The 25,780-nt window shown below is 47.3% G+C and overlaps 2 protein-coding genes across 2 annotated transcripts in view; one reads left to right on the top strand and one right to left on the bottom strand.

Moving 5' to 3' along the window:
• LOC135974910 (tripartite motif-containing protein 10-like) overlaps positions 1–21,406 on the top strand; it is a 55,198-nt gene extending 33,792 nt beyond the window's left edge. Inside the window, exons 12-15 of the mRNA XM_065564163.1 lie at positions 2,381–2,467; positions 3,170–3,205; positions 15,476–15,511; positions 19,809–21,406. Of these exons, the coding sequence (XP_065420235.1) occupies positions 2,381–2,467; positions 3,170–3,205; positions 15,476–15,511; positions 19,809–20,254 (605 nt within the window). The 3' untranslated portion in view covers positions 20,255–21,406. The remainder of the gene's footprint in view (positions 1–2,380; positions 2,468–3,169; positions 3,206–15,475; positions 15,512–19,808) is intronic.
• Positions 1–21,861, bottom strand: part of LOC135974842 (uncharacterized) — an 86,712-nt gene extending 64,851 nt beyond the window's left edge. Inside the window, exon 1 of the mRNA XM_065563874.1 lies at positions 21,400–21,861. The gene's annotated coding sequence lies outside the window, so the exon portion shown is untranslated. The remainder of the gene's footprint in view (positions 1–21,399) is intronic.
• Positions 21,862–25,780: the final 3,919 nt, after the last annotated feature.

The following is a 25,780-nucleotide window of genomic DNA, read 5'->3' as shown; positions in this document are numbered from 1 at the left end:
TTCATGGCTATATGCAGAAGAACGGGAATGCTTGGCCTGTGTCCAACAGGTCTTGTTGGGTAGCAGAAAGTCCTCCACCAGAACGATTTACCCGACTAAGTGGAAAAGGTTCACGTGCTGGACCTCGGACCAGGGTATCCGAGCCAAAAAGGCTTTGCTGCAGGCAATCCTGGACTATCTTCTGCACCTCAAGCTCCAAGGGTTGTCCCTGTCTTCAGTTAAGGTCCACTTGGCCGCTATTTTGGCCTTCCACCCTCCACTCCCGGGCAGGTTGGTCTTCGCTCAAAACACAACGGTCTGTTTTTGAAAGGGTCTGGAGCGTCTTTGTCCTCATGTCCGTGAGGCCATCCCTCCCTGGGACCTGAACCCTGTGCTGTCACGGCTCATGGGTTCCGCCTTCTAACCGGTGGCTTCCGGCTCCCTTCTCCTCCTCTCCTGGAAGGTTTAGTTCCTGGTCAAGCTCACAGCTTCCCGCAGGGTCTCTGAAATCAGAGTGCTTACCTTGGAGCCACCCTGTACGGTATTCTACAAGATCCAGCTGTGGCCGCGCCCAGCGTTCCTGCCCAAGGTCGTTTTCCAGTTTCATACTGGGCAGGACACATACTTGCCTGTTTTCTTTCTGAAGCCTTATAACTCAGAGGAGGAGTGCAGGATTCACACCCTGGACATCAGGAGGGCGCTTGCCATTTCACTAGTCAACGCAGTTGTTTCTTGCGGTGAAGGACAGGAGGAAAAGTTGCCCAGTATCCGCTCAAAGGATTTCCTCTTGGATCACGGCCTGCATCCATTACTGCTATGATCTGGCAAATGTGCCTCCCCTGGCGACTGTCACTTCCCACTCGATTAGGGCGCAGGCCTCATTGGCAGCCTTCCTGACCCATGTGCCGATTCAGGAGATCTGCAGGGCCAGAGTTGCCGGCCAGAAGGGACTGAGAGGGCGTAGGGCCAGCGGGACCTGATATACTGATGCATGATCACGGCACTAAAGAAGGCGCCACAGCTGACCCCTCGGATACTGCTAAGGCAAAAATCGACCGGGCAGGCACGTGGGCATGCGCACACCTGGAATGGAATGGACATGAGCAACGCATTTCGAAGAACAACAGTTACTAAAGGTAGGTAACCGTTTTTTAGTGAATGAACAAGTGGTACAATAAAGATGGGGAAAAATTCAACATACGAAATTAGGAAGTAGGGAGATAAAACAGAAATGTATAAGTCAAATGTATAAGCATCACACACTTTAGCCATTCAACAGCCTCGGGCCAGCAGTGAGATGATCAGTGAGATAGATCAGCATGAGATGTGCATCACTCAGAAGTGTGTGGCGTCCTCACCTCTGCGACTACACACAACCAAGGAGAGATGATGTTGTCTCTGGAGGAGCAATTTTTCTAGTGCTCAGCTAACTCTGATCTTTAGGAGGGAGGGTGCTCTGCAAGGAGACGGGGCATGAGGAGTTACACAATTGCATTGGGAGACTCTGGATCCCCTGTAATCTGCTGAGACCTTCCCATGATGCCAGGATCTCTAACCACACCTGTGGGGAGAGGTGGGTGCAGATAGGGAAAGATTACAGCTGACAGGCTCTTTTTATAGTGCTCTGACAAGGCAAAGGGGCCTTAATGTGCATGGAAACAGTCCCCAGAAAATAGCTCTGGTGCAAGGGAGCCACCTCAGTCCGTGTGAAGTTGGCTTAGGGGCTCTCCAGCAATCGTTGAGGTGTGGGTTGGTTTGCGGGCCGTGCTGGGACATACACGGAATGCATTACACTGTGGCTGCTCTCTGGTTTGCAGCCCTGAGCCCCCTGTAACTTACAGCAGGGGCCAGGTAGAAACAGGGCTGTTCTACACTACCGCGGTAAATCGATTTAACTTATGCAACTTCAGCGAATAACGTAACTAAACTCGATGTTGTTAGATCCACTTACCACGGTGGTGACACTGCGCTGTGTCGACGGGAGAGCGTCTCCCGCCGACTTCCCTAGTGCTTCTCGGGGAGGTGCAGTACATAAATCGATGGGAGAATGCTTCCCCAAACTCGCTAAATCGACACTCACTGCCGATCTACTGGCAAGTGAAGACGTAACCGGCAGGAAAGACAAAGGTGGTTTAAAACCACGTTCCTCTAACCCCCCTTGTCTTTCCCCCAAGCACAAGAATGGAATAACTTAGAATCAGACTCTCGGTTTGGAGGCCTGGCTCAGCTGAGCTGAACTTTTCACTCTGTCACTGAACTGGATCTGTCAGGGGTGTGAATCTAGGGACCCCGTACGCCTGGGTTTTCCCGGACAGGGCTTCTGCTTTGGTCTTCCGATCTCCATCCAAGTAGATTTCTGAAATATGAAGAAATGTCCAGGAGTTTTCCTTGTTTGTTGCAGATCAGAAAAAAAGATGTCTGCCCGTCGATTCATTATCCCACACGGACTCCGCTCTCAGTGCTCTAGATTCCCAGGTCCCGGAGCAAGGTAAGCGGAACCACCGAGCGTCTCTCGGCCGGGCTGCTTGACCCTACTATGGAGCCTCAGAACCTGACCGGGAAGAGTGACAGGGCCAGGTCCCAGCTCCCTGCCATTGGGAGGTGCTGACTGACGGGTTGACACTGCGTCCCGGGCCTGCCCCAGTCGCCCTTCCACCATAACAGGGAGCAACAGTGCCCCCGATCTCAAGAGTGAGGTCAGAGGTTTCCTCTCCAGCACCCCCTAAATAGCCCTCTAGAACCCCCCCCCCCCCAATTATACCTCCCCAGTTCCTCCTCCCTCTCCCCCTGGCACTGTCCTCTATTTGGGAATTTGAAATATGGTAACCCTGCGTAAATCCCTGTGTGCATTGCTCAGATCTGAGAGCTGTGCCCCACTCAGAGCTGGGTGAATCCTGGAGTAACCCCCGTCTGTCTCCACACAAATCGGGCTCGGACCCAGGATCCCACAGGGATGGATGGTCCAAGCTTTATTGCTTTGCAGTGTAGATGCAGCCCCACTGGACTCGTCCTCCGGGAGTCCTCCAAAAGTATCCCATGATGCCGCAGGCCGACTTTCTTTGTCCTCTGGGACAGTCAGATTTGATGGACGGTTTGTTTTCTTTGCATTTTGGAATCTGAACTCTGTGAATATATTCATAAACATGAGGACGTGATATTTAATCTTTTTTTCATCCTTTTCTTCCTCTAGTCACATGGTGGTTACCCCCTGAGGACTCAGATGAAGGTAAATGTCTTGGATGAAGTGAAAGATTTCATATGAATGATGGTGGCTCATTAGCAGCACCACAGTTGAAGTTTTGTTTCAATTTTGCTTTTGACAGGAGCCGAACACCATCTTACTGGTTGCTACACAGATCTTTGCTTGAAAGAAAAGAAAAGAAAAGTAGATCCTTTTCTCTGTCATAATTTAGAATTTTTTAATAGTGGTTGGCGCTAATTAGATGGGGAGAGGAGGGCAGTGTGTCTCAGTATAGATCTGAGAGTTTAAAAATGAGCATTTTGGAAAATCAGAGAGCAACATGTCGCCTCTTTTTTGGAACTCTTTATGTACATACATCGCATCCCATGGCTACAATATTAGTGAATGCACAAGTGGTACAATAAAAATGGGAAAAAGTTCAACATACAAAAATATGAAGTAGGGAGATAAAACAGAAATGTATAAGTCAAAAGAAAAATGTTAAGTGTCCAAAGGTCTTAAGTAAGCATCACACACGTTAGCTATTCAACAGCCTCGGGGCCAGCACTGTGCAGTCTGGAAGTCCCCCTGATAGACCAGCGTGAGAAGTTTGTGGGGTCCTCACCTCTGTGACTACACAGAGTCATGGAGTGATGTTTCTCTCAAAGCAGATTTTCTAGTGCTCAGTTAGTTCTGATCTTTAGGAGGGAGGAGATGGGGTGTGAAGAGCTGCATCATAGCACTGGAGGACTCTGGATTCCCTGGTACCCTCCTGTGATTCCAGGATCTCTAATCACATCTGTGGGGAGAGGTGGGGAAAGGTTCCATGGGCCTGATTGTCAGGCCCTTTTATGCTGCTCTGTCAGAGCAAAGGGGCCTTAATGTGCCTGGAAACAGACCCCAGAAAATAGCTCCGGTGCAAGGGAGCCTCCCGTCCGTGTGAGGTTGGCACAGGGGCTCTACAGCAACCCTTAGAGTAGGGGTGGATTGGGGGCCATCCTGGGACATATACAGATTGAATTACACTGTGGCCACTCTCTGCTTTGCAGCCCTAAGCCCCCTGTAACTTACAGCAGGGGCCAGGTAGAAAGAGGGCTGGTCTACATTACCCTGGTAAATCGATCTAACTTACGCTACTTCAGTGAATAATGTAACTGGAAAAAAAGAAAAGAAAAGTAGATCCTTTTCTCTGTTGTAATTTAGAATTTTTAAATAGTGGTTGAGGCAAACCAGATGGGCTGGGGAGAGGAGGGCAGTGCGTCTCAATAGGCATATGAGAGTTTAAAAATGAGCATTTTGAAAAATCAGAGAGCAACATTTGCCTCTTTTTCAGAACTGTTCATGTACGTATATTGCATCCCATGGCTACAATATTATTCCTCTTTGATTGGTTGCTCATGTTAATTCCATTCTAGGTGTGCACTTGCCCACAGGCGCAGTTGTCAGAGATTTTTGCCTTAGCGGTATTGTAGGGTCGGCTGTGGTGCCCTTTTGAGCGCCGTGCTCATGCGTCGATATATTAGGTGCCGCTGGCCCTACACCCTCTCAGTTCCTTTTTACCACCCATGGTGGTTAGTCGGAGCGCCTCTTTCCCTTGGCTAGCAAGAGTTAGTTGTTTTGTTTCCTCAGTCTTCGAGCCTTAGGGCTTTGTAAATAGTTTGTTTATAGTAGTTCGTGTTAAGTATTTAAGTGTAGTTAGAAGTGAGAGTCCTGTTGGGGACTTCTCCCCCAGGCATAGCATGCCAAGAAGGGCCAAAGGGCATTGGGCAAAGGACCCATTTCGGGCCTCCTACCCAGACCAGAGCCAAATGGGAGTGCCTCCCCAATGGGACTCCCTACCCCCCTGAGGGATTCACCACCGACACCTGGGAGTGGTAGGGGACCCAGACTCACGGCAGGGCCGACAGCTTCCCAGGGTTTCCCAGCTCCTGGAGAGCACAGGCCTCTACCAGCGCCATCAGCACCGCATGCATTGCAGGAAATTGCAAGGGCGGACGAAAAGACCCCCCAGAGGGCAAGCTAACGCCGCTGGTCCCTGGAGCTGAGACAATGCTCTCCGGCTCGACGCCCCAGATCTCCAGCTTCTACCCAGGTCTTCTGTAGGACAGCTTAGATCGCCGGCACCGCAATCGCGGTCTCTGCCCTTTCGACATGGATCGCCCAGAGGGCGGCATAGGTCATCTTATCGCCGGCACCGGTTATCCTCCCACCGACTGTCTCCTCTGCGCAGATCTCCGTCTCCACGACTGTGGGAATGGTCTTCTCCCACGGCGACGGTTAGTCCTCAGACACAAGCTTCGCCGGCCCTTCCGTGGTCACCAGAAGGTGATTCCTCCGGCATAGAAATGGAGTTCAGCCCTTTGCCGATTCAACACCGGTGCAACTGGGCACCTGAGGCTGAATCAACCTCCACGATGCCATCTTGTCAACATGGTCAGTGACCGGCACAGAGGTCCTACTGGAGGGCATGGGGCATGTATGTGATGCCGATGCCTCCCTCGCTCCATTCTTTGGCTGCCACCTCACAGCAACAACTGGCATCACCGAGCTCAGTGTGTAAAGCGCACTCAGAGGCCGGAGTAGAGGAGCGAGGGCCCACCCCGAAACTCCCTCTCCCCATGGGGGACGATGCCCCGGGACCTCCCTGGTGACCCAGTCATCCTCCTCGTCCCTGGATGAGGCGGAAGCTGGGTGCCCTTATGCCAGCCCACCGGACTATTTTAAAGAACACCAGGCCCTGCTTCGTAGGGTGGCCGTGAACTTGGGCCTGGAGGTGGAGGAGATGGCCGAACAGGTGGACACCCTGTTTAATATACTCTTGGCATTTACCCCCTCCCGTGTCGTGCTCCCAGTACACGATGGGGTCTTTAAAAATAGCCAAAGCCCCCTGGCAAACTCCATCTTCCATCCAGACGGGCAAAGCAATTCGACCCCCAAAAATAAGGAGGCCAAGATCTGGACGTTTTTGGAAGGAAGATTTATTCAACAGCCAGCCTTCAGTTCCAGATGGCTAATCACCGGGCACTTTTGGGCAGTTATAGATTTAACTTGTGAGACTCGCTCAATAAGTTCAAGGAGTTCCTGCCCCAGGACTCAGCCCAGGAATTTGGGGCCCTGATGGAGGAGGGCACGGCAGCGTTAAGGTGCTCCTTTCGGATGGTATGGGACGCAGCTGTTGCAGCTGCTAGGGTGGTTGCGTCAGCGGTGATTATGAGGTGCAACTTCTGGCTTCAGACCACCGGCCTGTCCCAGGAGATACAGGCCTCAGTCCAAGATCTCCCCTTTGATGGGAATGGACTCTGCAGAGCAGACGGATGTGAGGCTGCATGATCCACCTTGTTCTTTCCTCAACTGTCTTTGTCCCTATGATTTGGCCTGGTTGTGGGTCACCTTGAATAATTGAGTACTAGAGATTGTATCGGGGTTACACCCTGCAATTCTTGCCTGCCACCCCTGTTCCTGTCCCTCTTCAGGGACCCTTCACATGAGCAACTTCTTGTTCAAGAGGTCAAGAACCTCCTGCAGTTGGGGGCAATGGAGGAGGTCCCTCAGGGCATGGAAGGAAAAGGGTTCTACTCCCGTTATTTCCTAATCCCAAAAAGCAAAAGGGGGCCTAAGACCCATTCTAGACCTGCGGCACCTCAGCAAGTCTCTGAAGAAGTTGAAGTTTCGCATGGTCTCCCTGGCTTCCATCATCCTCCAACTGCTTTGGAGGACAGGGTCATAATTCAAAATGATCTGGACAAATTGGAGAAATGGTCTGAGGTAAACAGGATGAAGTTTAACAAAGACAAATGCAAAGTGCTCCACTTAGGAAGGAAAAATCAGTTTCACACATACAGAATGGGAAGAGACTGTCTAGGAAGGAGTACGGCAGAAAGGGATCTAGGTGTTATAGTGGACCACAAGCTAAATATGAGTCGTCAGTGTGATGCTGTTGAAAAAAAGCAAACATGATTCTGGGATGTATTAACAGGTGTGTTGTGAAGAAGACACGAAAAGTCATTCTTCCGCTCTACTCTGCGCTGGTTAGGCCTCAACTGGAGTATTGTGTCCAGTTCTGGGCACCGCATTTCAAGAAAGATGTGGAGAAATTGGAAAGGGTCCAGAGAAGAGCAACAAGAAGGATTAAAGGTCTTGAGAACATGACCTATGAAGGAAGGCTGAAAGAATTGGGTTTGTTTAGTTTGGAAAAGAGAAGACTGAGAGGGGACATGATAGCAGTTTTCAGGTATCCAAAGGGGTGTTATAAGGAGGAGGGAGAAAACTTGTTCACCTTAGCTTCTAAGGATAGAACAAGAAGCAATGGGCTTAAACTGCAACAAGGGAAGTTTAGGTTGGACATTAGGAAAAGGTTCCTAACTGTCAGGGTGGTTAAACACTGGAATAAATTGCCTAGGGAGGTTGTGGAATCTCCATCTTTGGAGATATTTAAGAGTAGGTTAGATAAATGTCTGTCAGGGATCGTCTAGACAGTATTTGGTCCTGCCATGAGGGCAGGGGACTGGACTCTGTGACCTCTTGAGGTCCCTTCCAGTCCTAGAATCTGTGAATCTATGAATCCCCTCCCTGGGTCCGGGAGATTGGTATGTCGCTCTCAGTCTGAAGGATGCTTATTTGCATATCTCCATCATCCCAGGACACAGATGATTCCTCTGTTTTATAGTGGGCGGGCACCATTTCCAGTTCCCGGCGCTGCCCTGTTGTTGTACTTAAAGTACTGCACAGGATCTTTTCAGGGGGAATAAGGCAAAACGCCACATTTATTAGTAATACATGTATTCCTTATCACTGTATCATATGCATATAATATATTACACTTACACTCACACACACACACACACACACACACACACACACACAAAAACACACTCAGTCTTGTTGTTACCAGTTAGTTGCTTCCCTTAACTTCACTGGCCAGGTGAGTTAGATGGGGGAGGGGGTGGAGCCGGGCTTCTGCCGATACGGATCGATGCTCCCATGTTGACAAGACGAGACCCGGGGTCCTCTGCAAGACACCTCACTTTTATAGCAGCTTTCCTCTTATGCAAATCTATACGAGATTCAAACTCTGTGTCTGTGTCCATTGGTCCTTTGTGCTGCTTTCTTTTGAGTGTTGTCGCAATGCTGTAAAAAGGGTGTTTCCAAAAGAAGGTGCTTGTTTCTAACCCCCGAGGCCGTCGGTATGTCTGCTTGTCTTTAATGAGCCCACTTGACACGTTTTATTGTCCTTGGGTCTGGCTCCCAGCCCCTCTCCAACAGTTGAGGCTGTCTGGAGGTGCTGCCTTCCATGCCTTGCTCATCCACACCTCATTCATTCAACAGGGCAATTGATTAAGAGTGGGGGGGAGAGCTCTTGTTCTACTGCTAGCAAACAGAAATTTTTCTTCTATCTTATTCTATCCTTAGGGGCTATAATATTATACCAAGGGCAATGCAAAGTTTCTAAATGAGGCTTTGATACAAAGTCCCATGAAAACAGAGGTCACACGTGGGTAGACCCCCCCACAAGGTTATATGAAGAGGCACAATGTAAAGTCATATGAAAATTATCAGAGATTGATCTACATTGTCACAATTTAGCAAGCATAAAATCCACAGTTATTATAAAACTGGTGTGCACACCGCCAGCTTTAGCAAGCCTGGCACTATAGGAAAAAGAGTGTAAACTTTCAGTTAATTAACCAAACTCTGAAGGATATAGGAGTTTAGGTTTAAATTGTGTTCATGACTGAGCTAAAGAGGAGAACTTAGTGTTTCTCACTCTGATCCGGGGAAGGATTTGTATAATTGCTGTATGAACCCTCGGTGGTAGCAGACCGAGTAATACAGAGGGAGGCTTAGCGTCTCTCCCTCTGGCCCAGAGTGGGTTAAAAATATAAGATACAGATCTTGTTCTGTTAAACCAAACTCTGAAGGATATAGGAGTTTGGGCAATGTAGGGTGGTTTATGTTTGTTTGTTTTGTGGTTTTTTTTTTTTTTTGTAAGTAATATTGTGGTAATTTCACAATTTTGAAGAAAATGTTTAAGAAACGGAACCAGGAAGGGTGGGGGCTAGTTGGAAAGCCCACCCTCCTTGCTAAATTGGTAGTGAAACAAGGCTTGTGCCCATGGAAAGGAACTGTTTATTGGAAAAAGCAGGATCGGGCCCAGGCAAGCAACAGATAAAGAAACTGGAAAACAGGTTGGGTACAGAGAGTTAATACAGCACTCTCAAATCTTACAGCAGCAGTAACATCAGGAGAAGAAACATTTAACACCCCAGAAGGGGGCAGACCATTGGGACCCCTCTAGAGATTGGGAAGGGGGATATTTGGGATATTTGGGTAAATTCCTCCTCCCAGGGCCAAAATGCCATTGAAACAGTTAACAACAGTGCCTGCTTCTGCCTCAGATCTCCAGGCCATGGCAAAATGGCTGAAGATTTTAAAACAGAATTTTTTTTTCTAGATAAAGTGTTAACGCCCTTTTACTAAAAGAAAGGGAGGATTTACACTCACAAGAAATGCACCACTTAATTAGCATTTGTGCAGCCCCAAGTACCAAACACACTGTGGCAGAGACTAAGCAGGTTCTGCCATGGTTAAAGCACTGTGCTAATTTGTTTCCAAGCTTCTATCTTTCAGGCTCTAAACCAGAACATCAGGAGAGCTGGTACCAGCTGAAGAGTTATAAAATACCATGGTTATAGTGTCATGACAAAGTCTGTGTTCAGTGTTCTGTGTTGCATGTTCTGTGTCTGTCTCTAGTGGTGTCCTGTGCTAGCACTGGGTCCAGAAAAAGAGGGGATACTACACTAGACAGGGCAAATGTATTTTCCTCTCTCTACTTCCCCCATCTCCATCCAACTTATCAATCACCCCTTGTGTCCAAAAGACTTTGGTCCCCAATGCATCAGGTTTATTTTTTGTTAGGTTCTCTAATAATCATTTTGTTGTTAATTTTTGTTATTAATACATTTGTATTGTTAGTTACATTTGCTTGTATTGTTAATTCCACACTTTCCTCTATGCACTCTGATTCTATTTCCCCAAGCCCGGAAGGGTAGTTCTTGGGCCCCCATAACCTGTAAAACCTTGGCCCATAATTGTATGGCCCCATCTTTCAGGTCCCCAGAAACCTCTGAGAACAACTGTTAAAAATAGCAACAGAGGGTCCTGTGGCACCTTTGAGACTAACAGAAGTACTGGGAGCATAAGCTTTCGTGGGTAAGAACCTCACTTCTTCAGATGCAAGACTAACACGGCTACCCCTCTGATACTTGTTAAAAATAGAAAATTCTACAACATTTTAGCAACTAAATGTTAGTTTAAGTCCAAATCAGCTTAACCTTGCATAACAACTGTGGTACTCCTACAAAATCTTATTTGTTGTGTGTGCTTAAAAAGGTCCTGACCTCAGTGACTTTTATTGTTTGATGGCTATTGCAGCATCAAACTTGGGCCTCATTTATTTGTCAATGTACCCAATTATTGTAAGGGTAATGGTTTTGTTGTATTTCCAATTATTATAATTGTTTGCATTTGTGTTTGTTATATCTGGTGTTTAGTCAATTGTAATGGTCTTAGTTATATTCACCTGGTTATAATTGTTTGGTTTGTTTGCAACAAATACAAACGATTTATATGGTGACCACTCAAGAATTGTTCTTGAGAGGTCAAAAGGGGGACAATGTAGATCAATCTCTGATAATTTTCATATGACTTTACATTGTGCCTCTTCATATAACCTTGTGGTGGGTCTACCCACGTGTGACCTCTGTTTTCATGGGACTTTGTATCAAAGCCTCATTTAGAAAACTTTGCATTGCCCTTGGTATAATATTATAGCCCCTAAGGATAGAATAAGATAGAAGAAAAATTTCTGTTTGCTAGCAGTAGAAACAGAGCTCTCCCCCACACTCTTAATCAATTGCCCTGTTGAATGAATGAGGTGTGGATGAGCAAGGCATGGAAGGCAGCACCTCCAGACCGCCTCAACGCTGTTGTAAGTACAACACTGTTGGTCTCTTGTCGGCCCCGAGAGTGTTCACAAAAGGTATGGCGCCAGTGGTGCTTACCTGAGCTGTCGGGGGGGTGGGTTCAGGTCTATGCGTATCTCAACGACTGGCTCATGAAGGGCAGATCTCGGGAACAGGTGCAGAGGAGCCTCCATCTGGTGTGTTCCACCTGCCGTGACCTGGGTCTGTTGATAAACAGAAAGAAATTGATCCTAAGGCCGTTACAATGGATAGAGTTCATTGGGACAGTTTGAAGTGCGTTTTCAGGCCATGTGGGACCTGATCTCCCATGTGAAGAACCACCCGCTCACCCCTGCTCACACTTGCCTGTGGTTGTTAGGCCACATGGGTGCATGTACGTACGTGGTCTGTTACGCCTGGCTCCATCTCCGACCACTGCAAGCGTGGTTGGCGTCCGTCTATATTCCCAGCAGACACAATATAGACCGGATAGTCAAGGTACTGGATCACATCCGGTTGGCCCTGGATTAGCAGTTGAGCCCCGGATCAGTGTCGGAGGGAGTTCCCTTTATGGCCCTGTACCCTCACTGACCCTGGTCTCCGATACCTCGTACCTCGTACGATCTGTCCCTTCACATAAATGTCTGTTATACCAATAAAATAAAACCTAAGAGGATCTTTTAAAAGGGAATAAGACAAAAATGCCACGTTTATTGCGAATACAAAAAAAGCACCGTAAACAAGTAATCATAGAATATTCTATCCCATGTACTCACACAAAATACTAAAAGAAGCAAAGCAAGTGGACAGACATATTTACTACATTCCATTCACTTCCACACACACACACATACAAGTTCTGCAAAGTTGTTATAGTTACCAGCCTAGAGATTGCTCATGTCAAGTTACTGGCCAGGTAACCTGGGCATGAGGGTGGAGCCGAGTCTTTGTCAGATGTGCATCCGATGCTCCTAGAGGGTGGTTGCAGAACCAGACTCAAAATCCTTAGTCTTTAGGGTCTGTTTTTATAGGAGTTTATTCCTATGCCAGTCTATGGAGATGGCTTCATCATGCTGTTGCTGCATCAATCAGCAGATGGCACATTCCTGACAGCTCCGTAATGGCTGCCAGATGTTATCTTGTTCTTTGGTTTTCCCATCCTTGAGGCTGTTGGGTGGATTCCAGTCTGCCCTCCGGGGGTCATCTAGTTATCTCCACTTAGCGCATTCTTCGGCCAATCGATACTGAAGTTGTAACTCCTAGGCTGGCACCCCTAACCATTCATCTTCTATTTACACACAACATCCATTCACATGAATTCTCAAGCTTTATTCCAACATATCTCTCTTCTCACTTTAACAACTCTTAGGGTGTAACGAAACTGCTTAACCCCCTTACCATATACCATACCTAACAAGCAAGATAAAGAACGCGAGAAGGATGGGAGTCTCTGTGTGCCATTCCGGGGAACAGTTGTTTTCGCAAGGTCCTATCTCTTCTGAGAACAGACTCTCTGTTCCAGAATGTACTGACACAATTAGCAGTTTGGCCTCACACACTGCTCACAGAGAGAATTAGAAGGCCTTTCCTTCCTTTCTTTCTTTAACATTACTTTGGGATCTTTAAACTATATAATACTAAATTCAATATATAAAATTACTTGGTCTAAAAGATATGGTATTAATACAGAAATCGTTCCTCTGGTATAATAACATGTCAGGGAGGTCAGAGCGGTTTGCCTGGCCTGCCAGGCTTTCCTGCCCCACCTGAAGGGCAATGTCGCTGTGATGTATTACATCAACAGGCAGGGCGGCGCCAGGTCATCGGCCTTTTGCCAAGAATTTCTCCGCCTTTGGGACTTCTGTGTGCAGCATGCTGTCCATCTGGTAGTCGCGCATCTCTCCAGAACCAGGAATGTGTTAGCAGATCGCCTCAACAGGACCTTCTTGTCTCACCACTAGTAGTCACTCCATCCGGAGGTGGTCAGTGTAATCTTCCAGAGGTGGGAAAAGTCCCCAGGTGGACTTGTTTGTGTCCCGTCATAACAGGAAATGTCACGTGTGCTGCTCACTCCGCGGGATGGACAGGGTCTACCTGTCGGACGCCTTTTTGCTCCTGTGGTTGGGGGCGCTGATACACGCCTTCCTACCAATGCCAGTAATCCACAGAGTTCTCGTGAAGATCAAACGGGACAGGGCAAAGGTGATCCTGATGGCCCCCAGGTGGCCTCGGCAGCACTGGTTGGGCACTCTGCTGGACCTCTCGGTAGCCGCCCCGCTGCAGCTGCCGCTCTGGCCGGACCTCCTGTCTGAGAACCACGGCAGTCTTCTGCATCTGAACCTGGCGGCGCTGTGCTTGACAGCATGGCTACTTCATGGCTATATGCAGAAGAACGGGAATGCTTGGCCTGTGTCCAACAGGTCTTGTTGGGTAGCAGAAAGTCCTCCACCAGAACGATTTACCCGACTAAGTGGAAATGGTTCACGTGCTGGACCTCGGACCAGGGTATCCGAGCCAAAAAGGCTTTGCTGCAGGCGATCCTGGACTATCTTCTGCACCTCAAGCTCCAAGGGTTGTCCCTGTCTTCAGTTAAGGTCCACTTGGCCGCTATTTTGGCCTTCCACCCTCCACTCCCAGGTTGGTCTTCGCTCAAAACACAACGGTCTGTTTTTGAAAGGGTCTGGAGCGTCTTTGTCCTCTCGTCCGTGAGGCCATCCCTCCCTGGGACCTGAACCCTGTGTTGTCACGGCTCATGGGTTCCGCCTTCTAACCGGTGGCTTCCGGCTCCCTTCTTCTCCTCTCCTGGAAGGTTTAGTTCCTGGTCAAGCTCACAGCTTCCCGCAGGGTCTCTGAAATCAGAGTGCTTACCTTGGAGCCACCCTGTACGGTATTCTACAAGATCCAGCTGTGGCCGCGCCCAGCGTTCCTGCCCAAGGTCGTTTTCCAGTTTCATACTGGGCAGGACACATACTTGCCTGTTTTCTTTCTGAAGCCTTATAACTCAGAGGAGGAGTGCAGGATTCACACCCTGGACATCAGGAGGGCGCTTGCCATTTCACTAGTCAACGCAGTTGTTTCTTGCGGTGAAGGACAGGAGGAAAAGTTGCCCAGTATCTGCTCAAAGGATTTCCTCTTGGATCACGGCCTGCATCCATTACTGCTATGATCTGGCAAATGTGCCTCCCCTGGCGACTGTCACTTCCCACTCGATTAGGGCGCAGGCCTCATCGGCAGCCTTCCTGACCCATGTGCTGATTCAGGAGATCTGCAGGGCCGCTACCTGGTTGTCCGTCCACACGTTGGTCTCGTTATGCGCTTACCCAGCAAGCCCGAGACGATGTCTGCTTTGGCAGAGCAGTGCTGCAAGCCGCATGACCGTGAACTCTGAGCCCATCTCCATGGACACGGCTTGTGAGTCACCTAAAATAGAATCAACATGCGCAAGCACTCAAAGAAGAAAAAATGGTTACCCTCCTTTTCGTAACAGTTGTGCTTTGAGATGTACTGCTCAGGTCCATTCTATTGCCTGCCCTCTGGCCCCTCTGTCGGAGTTGCCGGCCAGAAGGGACTGAGAGGGCGTAGGGCCAGCAGGACCTGATATGCTGATGCATGATCATGGCACTCAAGAAGGCGCCACAGCTGACCCCTCGGATACTGCTAAGGCAGAAATCGACGACAGGGCACGTGGGCATGCGCACACCTTGAATGGAATGGACATGAGCAACGCATTTCGAATTACTAAAGGTAGGTAACCGTTTTTTAGTGAATGCACAAGTGGTACAATAAAGATGGGGAAAAGTTCAACATACGAAATTAGGAAGTAGGGAGATAAAACAGAAATATATAAGTCAAATGTATAAGCATCACACACTTTAGCCATTCAGCAGCCTCGGGCCAGCAGTGTGCAGTCTGGAAGTCCCCCTGATAAACCAGCATGAGATGGCTACTGTCCTCTATTGGGGAACTTGAAATATGATAACCCTATGTGAATCTGCATGTGCATTGCTGAGATCTGCTCCCCACTCAGAGCTGGGTGAATCCTAGAGTAACCCCCATCCGTCTCCACACAAATCGGACTAACCCTGGCTTGAACCCAGTATCCCACAGGGATGGATAGTCCAAGCTGTATTGCTTTGCAGTGTAGCTGCAGCCCCACTGGGCTCGTGCTCTGGGAGTCCTCCAAAAGTATTCCATGCTGCCGCAGGCCAACTTTCTTTGTCCTCTGGGACAGTCAGATTTGGTGAACAGTTTTTTCTTTTCATTTTGCTTTAATTTTGGAATCTTAACTATGTGAATATATTCATAAACACGAGGATATGATATTTAAACCTTTTTCATCCTTTTCTTCATCTAGGCAAACGGGCGTCATCCGAAGAGGACTCTGACAAAGGTAAATGTTTTGGATCAAGTGAAAGTTTTCATATGAATGATGGTGTCTCCTTAGCAGCACCACAGTTGAGGATTTGTTTCAATTTTGCATTTGACAGGAGGCGAACACCATATTACTGGTGGCTACACAAATCTTTGCTAAAAAAAAGAAATGTAGATTCTTTTCTCTGTCATAAATTTAGATTTTTTTAATAGTGGTTGGGGCTAACCAGATGGGCTTGGGGAGAGGAGGGCAGGGTGTCTCAGTAGGGATTTGAGAGTTTAAATATGAGCATTTTGGAAAATCAGAGAGCAACATGTCGCCTCTTTTTCGGAACTCTTTATGTAGATACATAGCATCCCATGACTACAATATTATTATTCTTCGAATGGTTGCTCATGTTAATTCCATTCTAGGTTTGTACTTGCCCTCAGGCGCAGTTGTTGGAGATTTTTGCCTTAGCGGTATCCGTAAGGACGGCTGTGATGCCCTCGAGTGCCATGCTCATGGGTTGATATATTAGGGGCCGCCGGCCCTACGCCCTCTCAGTTCCTTCTTACCACCCATGGTGGTTAGTCGGAGCACCTCTTTCCCTTGCCTAGCAAGGGCTAGCCGTTTCATCTCTTCAGTTTTTGAGCCTTAGGGCCTTGTAAATAGTTTGTTTATAGTAGTTAGAGTTAAGTAGTTGTTAAGTGTAGTTCGAAGTGCGAGTCCTGTCAGGGCCTTCACCCCCTCCCCCCACATAGCATGCCAAGAAGAGTCCAGGGGTATCAGGCAAAGGACCCAGTTTGGGCCTCCCCCCCACATAAGAGCCACATGGGGGTGGCCTCCTGGGAGTGGTAGGGGATCCAGACTCACGGGAGGGACAACAGCTTCCCAGGCTCTCCCGGCTCCCAGAGAGCAAAGGCCTCTGCCAGCACTGCATGAGTTGCAGGAAATTACAAGGGCAGACATAAAGACCCCCCCACAGGGCAAGCGAACACCGCCCATCCCAGAGCTGAGACAATGCTCTCTGGCTCAACACCCTAGATCTTAAATGACTGCTTCTTGGAGCAGCTGGTACAGGAACCCGTAAGGGGAGAGGCAATTCTCAATTTAGTCCTGAGTGGAGCGCAGGAGCTGGTCCAAGATGTAACTATAACAGGACTGCTTGGAAATAGTGACCATAATATAATATACATTTAACATTTCTGTAGTGGGAAGAACACGTCAACAACCCAACACTGTGGCATTTAATTTCAGAAAGGGGAATTATGCAAAAAATGAGGGTATTAGTTAAACTAGGATTACCATATTCAAACATTTAAAAAAGAGGACACTCCACGGGGCCCCGGTCCTGCCCCTGCCCCAACTCCACCCCGCCCCTTCTCTGCCCCCATTCCAACCCCTTCCCCAAAGTCCCTGCCCCAACTCTGCCCCCTGCTCCGAGCACCCCGCATTCTCCCTCCCACTCTGATCTTGGTTGGGGGTTGCTAAGTGCTTCCCTGCTCCCCACTTGCCCCGCAGCCCCTATGCCCTTGCCTGCCCTGCTCCTCCTCACCCTGCAGCCTCTGCACCCCCCTGCCCCTGCAGCCTCTGTGCCCCCTGCTCCCCACTCACCCTGCAGCCCATGCACCCCCTCTGCCCCCTGCAGCCTCTGCGCCCCCTGCCTGCCCCTGCAGCCCCTATGCCCTTGTCTGCCCTGCTCCCCACTCACCCTGCAGCATCTGCCTGCCCTGCCCCTGCAGCCTCTACACTTCCCCCCCCCCCCCGCCGCCTGCCCTGCTCCCCCCACTCACCCGGCAGAGGGAGAGCTGCAGGCTCCAGGTTGACTCAAACACTGCCGTGCTGCTCTGTGGGGGAGGAGGGAGCGGGGGAGGGACTCTGGCTGCTAGAGGCCCTAGTGGCTGCGAACAGCTTTCAATCAGGCCAGGCGTCCAATCAACCGCGTCGCACTCTGCATGAGGGGAAGGGGGAAATCCCGGACATTTCTACTTGATTAGAAATCTCCCCCCGGATGGCCATTTAAAGCTGAAAAACCTGGACATGTCCGGGGAAACCCGGATGGATGGTAACCCTAGTTAAACAGAAATTAAAAGGTACGGTGAATCCCTGCAAGCTGCATGGACACTTTTCAAAGACACCATAATAGAGGCCCAACTTAAATGTATACCCCAAATTAAAAATCACAGTAAAAGAACTAAAAAAGAGCCATCGTGGCTTAACAACCATGTAAAAGAAGTGAGAGATAAAAAGGCATCTTTTAAAAAAATGGAAGTCAAATCCCAGTGAGGTATCTAGAAAGGAACATAAACACTGCCAAATGAAGTGTAAAAATGTAATAATAAAAGCCAAAAAGGAGTTTGAAGAACAGCTAGCCAAAAACTCAAAAGGTAATAACAAAATGTTGTTTTTTAAATCCATGAGAAGCAGGAAGCCTGCTAAACAACCAGTGGGGCCCGTGGACGATAGAGATACAAAAGGAGCGCTTAAAGACGATAAAGTCATTGCAGAGAAACTAAATGAATTCTTTACTTCAGTCTTCACGGCTGAGAACAGTAGGGAGATTCCTAAACCTGAGCCAGCTTTTGTAGGTGGCAAACCTGAGGAACTGTCACAGATTGAAGTGTCACTAGAGGAGGTTTTGGAACTAATTGATAAACTTAACATTAACAAGTCACCGGCACCAGATGGCATTCACTCAAGAGTTCTGAAAGAACTCAAATGTGAAATGGCAGAACTGTTAACTATGGTTTGTAACCTGTCCTTTAAATCAGCTTCTGTACACAATGACTGGAAGATAGCTAATGTAATGCCAATATTTAAAAAGGGCTCTAGAGGTGATCCTGGCAGTTACAGACCGGAAAGTCTAACATGCATACCGGACAAATTAGTTGAAACAAAAGTATTGAATAAAATTGTCAGGCACATTGAAGAACATAAATTGTTGGGCAAAAGTCAACATGGTTTCTGTAAAGGGAAATCATGTCTTACTGATCTATTAGAGTTCTTTGAAGGGGTCAACAAACATGTGAACAAGGGGGATCCAGCGGACATAGTGTACTCAGATTTCCAGAAAGCCTTTGACAAGGTCCCTCACCAAAGGCTCTTACATAAATTAAGTTGTCATGGGATAAGAGGGAAGATCCTTTCATGGATTGAGAACTGGTTAAAGGACAGGGAACAAAGGGTAGGAATAAATGATACATTTTCAGAATGGAGAGGGGTAACTAGTGGTGTTCCCCAAGGGTCAGTCCTAGAACCAATCCTATTCAATTTATTCATAAATGATCTGGAGAAAGGGGTAAACAGTGAGGTGGCAAAGTTTGCAGATGATACTAAACTGCTCAAGATAGTTAAGACCAAAGCAGACTGTGAAGAACTTCAAAAAGATCTCACAAAACTAAGTGATTGGGCAACAAAATGGCAAATGAAATGTAATGTAGATAAATGTAAAGTAATGCACATTGGAAAAAATAACCCCAACTATACATACAATATGATGGGGGGCTAATTTAGCTACAACAAATCAGGAGAAAGATCTTGGAGTCATCATGGATAGTTCTCTGAAGATGTCCACACAGTGTGCAGCGGCAGTCAAAAAAGCAAACGGGATGTTAGGAATCATTAAGAAAGGGATAGAGAATAAGACAGAATATCTTATTGCCCTTATATAAATCCATGCTACACCTATATCTTGAATATTGCGTACAGATGTGGTCTCCTCATCTCAAAAAGGATATACTGGTGTTAGAAAAGATTCAGAGAAGGGCAACTATAATGATTAGGGGATTGGAACAGGTCCTATCTGAGGAGAGATTAAAGAGGCTAGGACTTTTCAGCTTGGAAAAGAGGAGACTAAGGGGGGGGGGATATGATAGAGGTCTATAAAATGATGAGTGGTGTGGAGAAAGAGAATAAGAAAAAGTTATTTACTTGTTCCCATAATATAGGAACTAGGGGCCACCAAATGAAACTAATGGGCAGCAGGTTTAAAACAAATAAAAGGAAGTTTTTCTTCACACAGTACACAGTCAATCTGTGGAACTCCTTGCCTGAGGAGGTTGTGAAGGCTCGGACTATAACAGAGTTTAAAAGAACTGGATAAATTCATGGAGGTTAAGTCCATTAATGGCTATTAACCATGATGAGTAAGAAATGATGTCCCTAGCCTCTGTCAGAGGGGGGTGATGGGTGGCAGAAGAGGGATCACTTGATGATTACCTGTTAGGTTCACTCCCTCTGGGGCACCTGGCATTGGCCCCTGTCGGTAGACAGGATACTGGGCTGGATGGACCTTTGGCCTGACCCAGTACTGCTGTTCTTATGTCTTCTGTAGGTCGGCACCAGTTATCCTCCCACCGACTGTCTCCACTGCACAGACGCCCGTCTCCTAGGGTGTCAGAACAGTCTTCTCTCTCGGCGACAAGTAGCCATATGATGCAAGCTTCAACGGCCCTTAGGTCGGAGCAATCATCTTCTGTTGAAGACGCGTGTAGAGAGTTATACCTTGCCATGATAGATCCCTGGGACGAGTGGGCATCTGAGACTGCGACAACCTCCGCAAATCCATCTTGGCAACATGATCAGTGGCCCTACAGGACCGGAGGGGACGTGCCTGTGACGCCTTCCTCTCACCCTTCTTTGGCTGCCACCTCACAGCAACAACTGGCATCATCAAGCTCGGTGCCTAAAGCGCACTCAGAGGCTGGAGTAGAAGAGGAAGCGCACAGCCCAAAACCCCCTCCCCCCATGGGGGATGATGCCCCAGGACCTCCCCGGTGACCCAGTCATCCTCCTTGTCCCCGGATGAGGCGGTAGCAGGTTGCCCTCATTCTAGCCCACCGGACGATTTTAAAGAACTGCGGGCCCTACTTCGTAGGTGGCTGCTGTTGGGCTTTTGTGGTTCCCAATAATAACCAAATGAGTCAGATGCTGGGCAGAATCAAGGGTCTTCGATACTTTATTCAATTCAACAAGACTTTATTCAGTGTGCACAAAGGGAGAGCCCTGGTACCAGAAATCAGCCAGAGTCCCTCCACCAAGGAGCCTCTCCCCTTGCTATTGTATAGCACATGACATTGTATAGCATGTGACATAAGTTACATAACACAAACCTTTAGCCAATCATATTTAACCTTTCCATATATGGATTTATTTGTTACATGCTTATACTTCTCCACTCCACATGTTGAGCTCACCCCCCCTCCCCTTGGCCTCTTCTAGAACGTTCCTAGGGTGGTGAGCCACAGCATGCTTCTTTAGCATACGTACCTTCTACATCACATTTTGTTTAAAATGAACACAAACGTACCCTTCAGCTCCCCCATTTGCTTTGGGGGTTAAGAACAATTCTTAGACCCCACTTTCTTGTCTTTATTTGGAGCAATAATTGACCTTATCAACTCTTAATTAACTACAATTTTGTGAAGAGAATTAAATACATAATGATATCTACAATAAAAATAAGTCCCCATTCCCATTGTGAGAACACAACCCAAATCCATCCTCATGGAATCTCTGTTTCCACAATAGCAAACCCTTCTATCCACTGAATCACTGTAATTGCCCCACCACTTCTTTTGTATATCTTCTAATAGACTTAACGCAATTAGGAAGAACGTGATGTTCGAGCAAGGATTGCCTGCCAAAGTTAAAAGAACAGGAGTACTTGTGGCACCTTAGAGACTAACAAATTTATTAGAGCATAAGCTTTCGTGGACTACAGCCCACTTCTTCGGATGCATATAGAATGGAACATATATTGAGGAGATATATATATACACACATACAGAGAGCATAAACAGGTGGGAGTTGTCTTACCAACTCTGAGAGGCCAATTAATTAAGAGAGGAAAAAAAAAAACTTTTGAAGTGATAATCAAGCTAGCCCAGTACAGACAGTTTGATAAGAAGTGTGAGAATACTTACAAGGGGAGATAGATTCAATGTTTGTAATGGCTCAGCCATTCCCAGTCCTTATTCAATCCTGAGTTGATTGTGTCTAGTTTGCATATCAATTCCAGCTCAGCAGTCTCTCGTTGGAGTCTGTTTTTGAAGTTTTTCTGTTGTAATATAGCCACCCGCAGGTCTGTCACTGAATGACCAGACAGGTTAAAGTGTTCTCCCACTGGTTTTTGAGTATTATGATTCCTGATGTCAGATTTGTGTCCATTAATTCTTTTGCATAGAGACTGTCCGGTTTGGCCAATGTACATGGCAGAGGGGCATTGCTGGCACATGATGGCATATATCACATTGGTAGATGTGCAGGTGAACGAGCCCCTGATGGTATGGCTGATGTGATTAGGTCCTATGATGATGTCACTTGAATAGATATGTGGACAGAGTTGGCATCGGGGTTTGTTACAAGGATAGGTTCCTGGGTCAGTGGTTTTGGGTTTTTTTTCCTCTCTCTCTTACTTAATTGGCCTCTCAGAGTTGGTAAGACAACTCCCACCCATTTATGCTCTCTGTATGTGTATATATATCTCCTCAATATATGTTCCATTCTATATGCATCCGAAGAAGTGGGCTGTAGTCCACGAAAGCTTATGCTCTAATAAATTTGTTAGTCTCTAAGGTGCCACAAGTACTCCTGTTCTTTTTGTGGCTAAAGACTAACACGGCTGCTACTCTGAAACCTGCCAAAGTTAATCACCCAAATCTACGCCAGGTAGTGGAGTCCTTCCTCGCTGTTATATCATCCATTAAAATTAAACATTACGTGCACCATTAAATCAGGTCCCAACATTTGAGATAAGGCTTGTCCTGACTTTAGGTTTCCCCATACAAAAAACCCATCCTCCCAGGATGGAACATTGGTCCCAGGGGAAAGCTATATATATATATAGTTATCTCCGGCCCTTATTCTACACAGGTGTCTGACATGAGAATGTGAGTGGGTGGACGGGCTGAGCCTCCAATTCAGGAGCCCAACCCACAGGAATTAACACCCCTCCAAGGATGGAATGACCATCCCAACATGACCGTGTTATCGATAGGGACCACCCCCCTGCCACCATCCAAGGTTAAGACATTGTCTTTGAGAGCTGCAGCTCTCACCCTACAGGACACCTGTGACACGAGCAAGTCTCCTATCAGGTCTGCAACTTTCATGTTGAACACCATGCCAGGATAACACAATTCTTCCACATGCCTAGGCCAATGCTTGCTCATGCATTTTAGTAGTTTTTAATAGATGGCTGAGTACAGCAGTGAGGACCTGACCAACTGTGTTGCTGAGTTAAGGTGATATTTAACTTGATTAGACATGAGCCCTACTCTCACCACAATAAACTCTCATCCCTGCTACTAACAAATTTTCAACCCAGTCCCTATTAGATTTGATAGCTTGACGTTAATGACATTTACATCCAGTGGATCCTCCCCAGATGATTACATCTGTCAAGGTTGCTTCCCCACTCTGAACTTTAGGGTACAAATGTGGGGGCCTGCATGAAAACTTCTAAGCTTAACTACCAGCTTAGATCTGGTCCGCTGCCACCATCCCAAAGCTAATTCCCTTCCCTGGGTAGCCTTGAGAGATCTTCCCAATTCCCTGGTGAATACAGATCCAAACCCCTTGGATCTTAAAACAAGGAAAAACCAATCAGGTTCTTAAAAAGAAGGCTTTTAATTAAAGAAAATAAAAATCCTCTGTAAAATCAGGATGGAAAAATAACTTTAAAGGGTGATCAAACTTAAAGAGCTCAGAGGACTCCCCTCTAGCCTTTGGTTCAAAGTACAGCAAACAGAGATAAACACTCTAGCAAGAGGTACATTTACAAGTTAAGAAAATAAAGATAAACTAACATGCCTTGCCTGGCTGTTTACTTACAAATTTGAAATATGAGACTTGTTCAGAAAGATTTGGAGAACCTGGATTGATGTTTGGTCCTTCTCAGTCCCAAGAGCGAACAACTTCCCAAACAAAGAGCACAAACAAAAGCCTTCCCCCCCCCCCGCCCCCCAAAATTTGAAAGTATCTTGTCCCCTTATTGGTCCTTTGGGTCAGATGTCAGCCAGGTTACCTGGGCTTCTTAACCTTTTACAGGTAAAAGGATTTTGGAGTCTCTGGCCAGGAGGGATTTTATAGTACTGTACACAGGAGAGTGGTTGCCCTTCCCTTTATAGTTATGACAACATCAATAAAACACTGAAAGCCACTACAACATTATTAAGATGAGACCTTTTTAAAAAAAAAAAAAACAAATTTTAGAAATCACTCAAAACAATTAATAGACCACAAAAAGTGTCTACATCAATTTTACACTGGGAATATTAAATGAAAACACTTAACAATATTGAGATTGGCTCTCCAGAAGTCCATAGGGTAAACAGGGATTATTGTGCCCCATGTTGAATCTCACCCTTGTATACTTGTGACAGGTGCACCCAAACTGGAATTCCAGTGACCCAGGCTGCTGAAGGAGTTACCAAGAGAACTGTGTGAGGCCCAGTCCAGGCTGGGTCAAAGATTCATTTTCTATAGGCTTTCACCAGCACCTGATCACTGGGCTGCACACCACACGTGTCCTCTTCACCGGCCTTCGGGTCTGGTTCAGTTTGGGGGTCCTGTGAGACACACTGATAATTTGCAATATTCAGCAAGCTGGTCACCCATGACATACAATTCCCCCCCCCCCCCCTTCCAATGCACATTTCCTGGCGTCCTCATTGCCTGCTCTGTCAGCATTTCAAAAGGAGATAAGGAATGTGGATTAGTAGGACTAGCTCTCATAGACATGAGAACCACTGGTAGGTTGGTGACCCAGTCTTTCCCTGTAACAGAAAACATCTGTTTGGTTAGTTTGTTTTTAATGGTTTGGTTAGCTCTTTCTACTAACCCTGAACTTTGAGGATGTTGGGGACAGTGGAATTTCTGATTGATCCCCAGTGCCATGCATACACTTTTCATCACCTTCCCTGTAAAATGGGTACCTTGGTCACTATCAATGAAGCATGGAAGTCCCCATCGGGGAATTGTTTCGGTCATCAGTATTTTAGCTACATCAGACGCAGTGGCCTTGGCCACTGAGAAAGCTTCTACCCACTTAGTAAAGTGATCCATGATCACCAGAAAATATTCTTTCCCTCTGACCTTGGCAGGGGCCCAATGAAATCTATTTGTAACTGCATGAAGGAGCCCAATGAAATCTATTTGTAACTGCATGAAGGAGCCCAATGAAATCTATTTGTAACTGCATGAAGGGCTGTGTTGGTCTTGGCTGATGTCGCATTCTCACTTTCACTGTGGGAGCAGAATTACATTGAGCAGACGTTACACACCTCACATAATCATGTACATTTGCATTAAGCTTAGGATGCCACCAGGTGTTCAACATTCAGTGGATTACCCTCCGTGCGCCATCATGTCCCAACATGTGATACACTTGTATCATAGTTCCCATCAGCACATTTGGTAACACTAATGTGTTCCCTGGATCTCTCCAAGTGTTATTACACAGTTTGCCCCCATTATCCATCCATAACTACCTCTCTGCCCTTGGTGCAGCATGTTGGATGTCCTGTAATTCAAAAAAAAGTTTTGGGTTTTGTGACAAAGTTCCTCCTCTACCTTGGTGGGTCCTGCGCTTATTGGCAGATTTGCTCGCCTCACAGATTCACCCTGTGGGTTTGGAAACAGTCCAGGGACCTTCCCCTCTGGTAGAAGCTACTGCCCAGGTCAACTCATCCTGTGTTTGATCAGGAGTTGGGAGGTTTGGGGGGGAACCCGGGCCCGCCCTCTACTCCGGGTTCCAGCCCAGGGCTCTGTGGCCTGCAGCTGTCTAGAGTGCCTCCTGGTACAGTTGCATGACAGCTACAACTCCCTGGGCTACTTCCCCATGGCCTCCTCCCAACACCTTCTTTGTCCTCACCACCGGACCTTCCTCCTGATGTCTGATAACGCTTGTACTTCTCAGTCCTCCAGCAGTACGCCTTCCCACTCTCAGCTTCTTGCACACCTCTTACTCCAAGTTCCTCACACACACACTTCCTCTCCTCTGGTCTGACTGGAGTGAGGTCTTTTATAGCATCAGAGGGGCCTTACTTAGAGTCAGGTGCTTAACTACCTCACCTGACTCTTAGCAGGTTAATTGGAGTCAGGTGTTCTCATTATCCTGGAGCAGCCCCTGCTCTGGTCACTCAGGGAACAGAAAACTGCTTATCCAGTGGCCAGTATATCTCCCTTCTGCTACTCTGCTGTTCCCAACTGGTCTGGGTCTATCACAGTTTTTATGGGAGGCAGTGTTGCAGCGATCACTTGAGTCTCTTTACCTTCCACTGCTGCTTATTTAGCTAGTTCGTC

The sequence above is a fragment of the Chrysemys picta genome, chromosome 12 (assembly GCF_011386835.1).
Source record: "Chrysemys picta bellii isolate R12L10 chromosome 12, ASM1138683v2, whole genome shotgun sequence".
Lineage (NCBI taxonomy): Eukaryota > Metazoa > Chordata > Testudines > Emydidae > Chrysemys > Chrysemys picta.
This window is presented reverse-complemented; position numbering and strand designations above follow the sequence as displayed.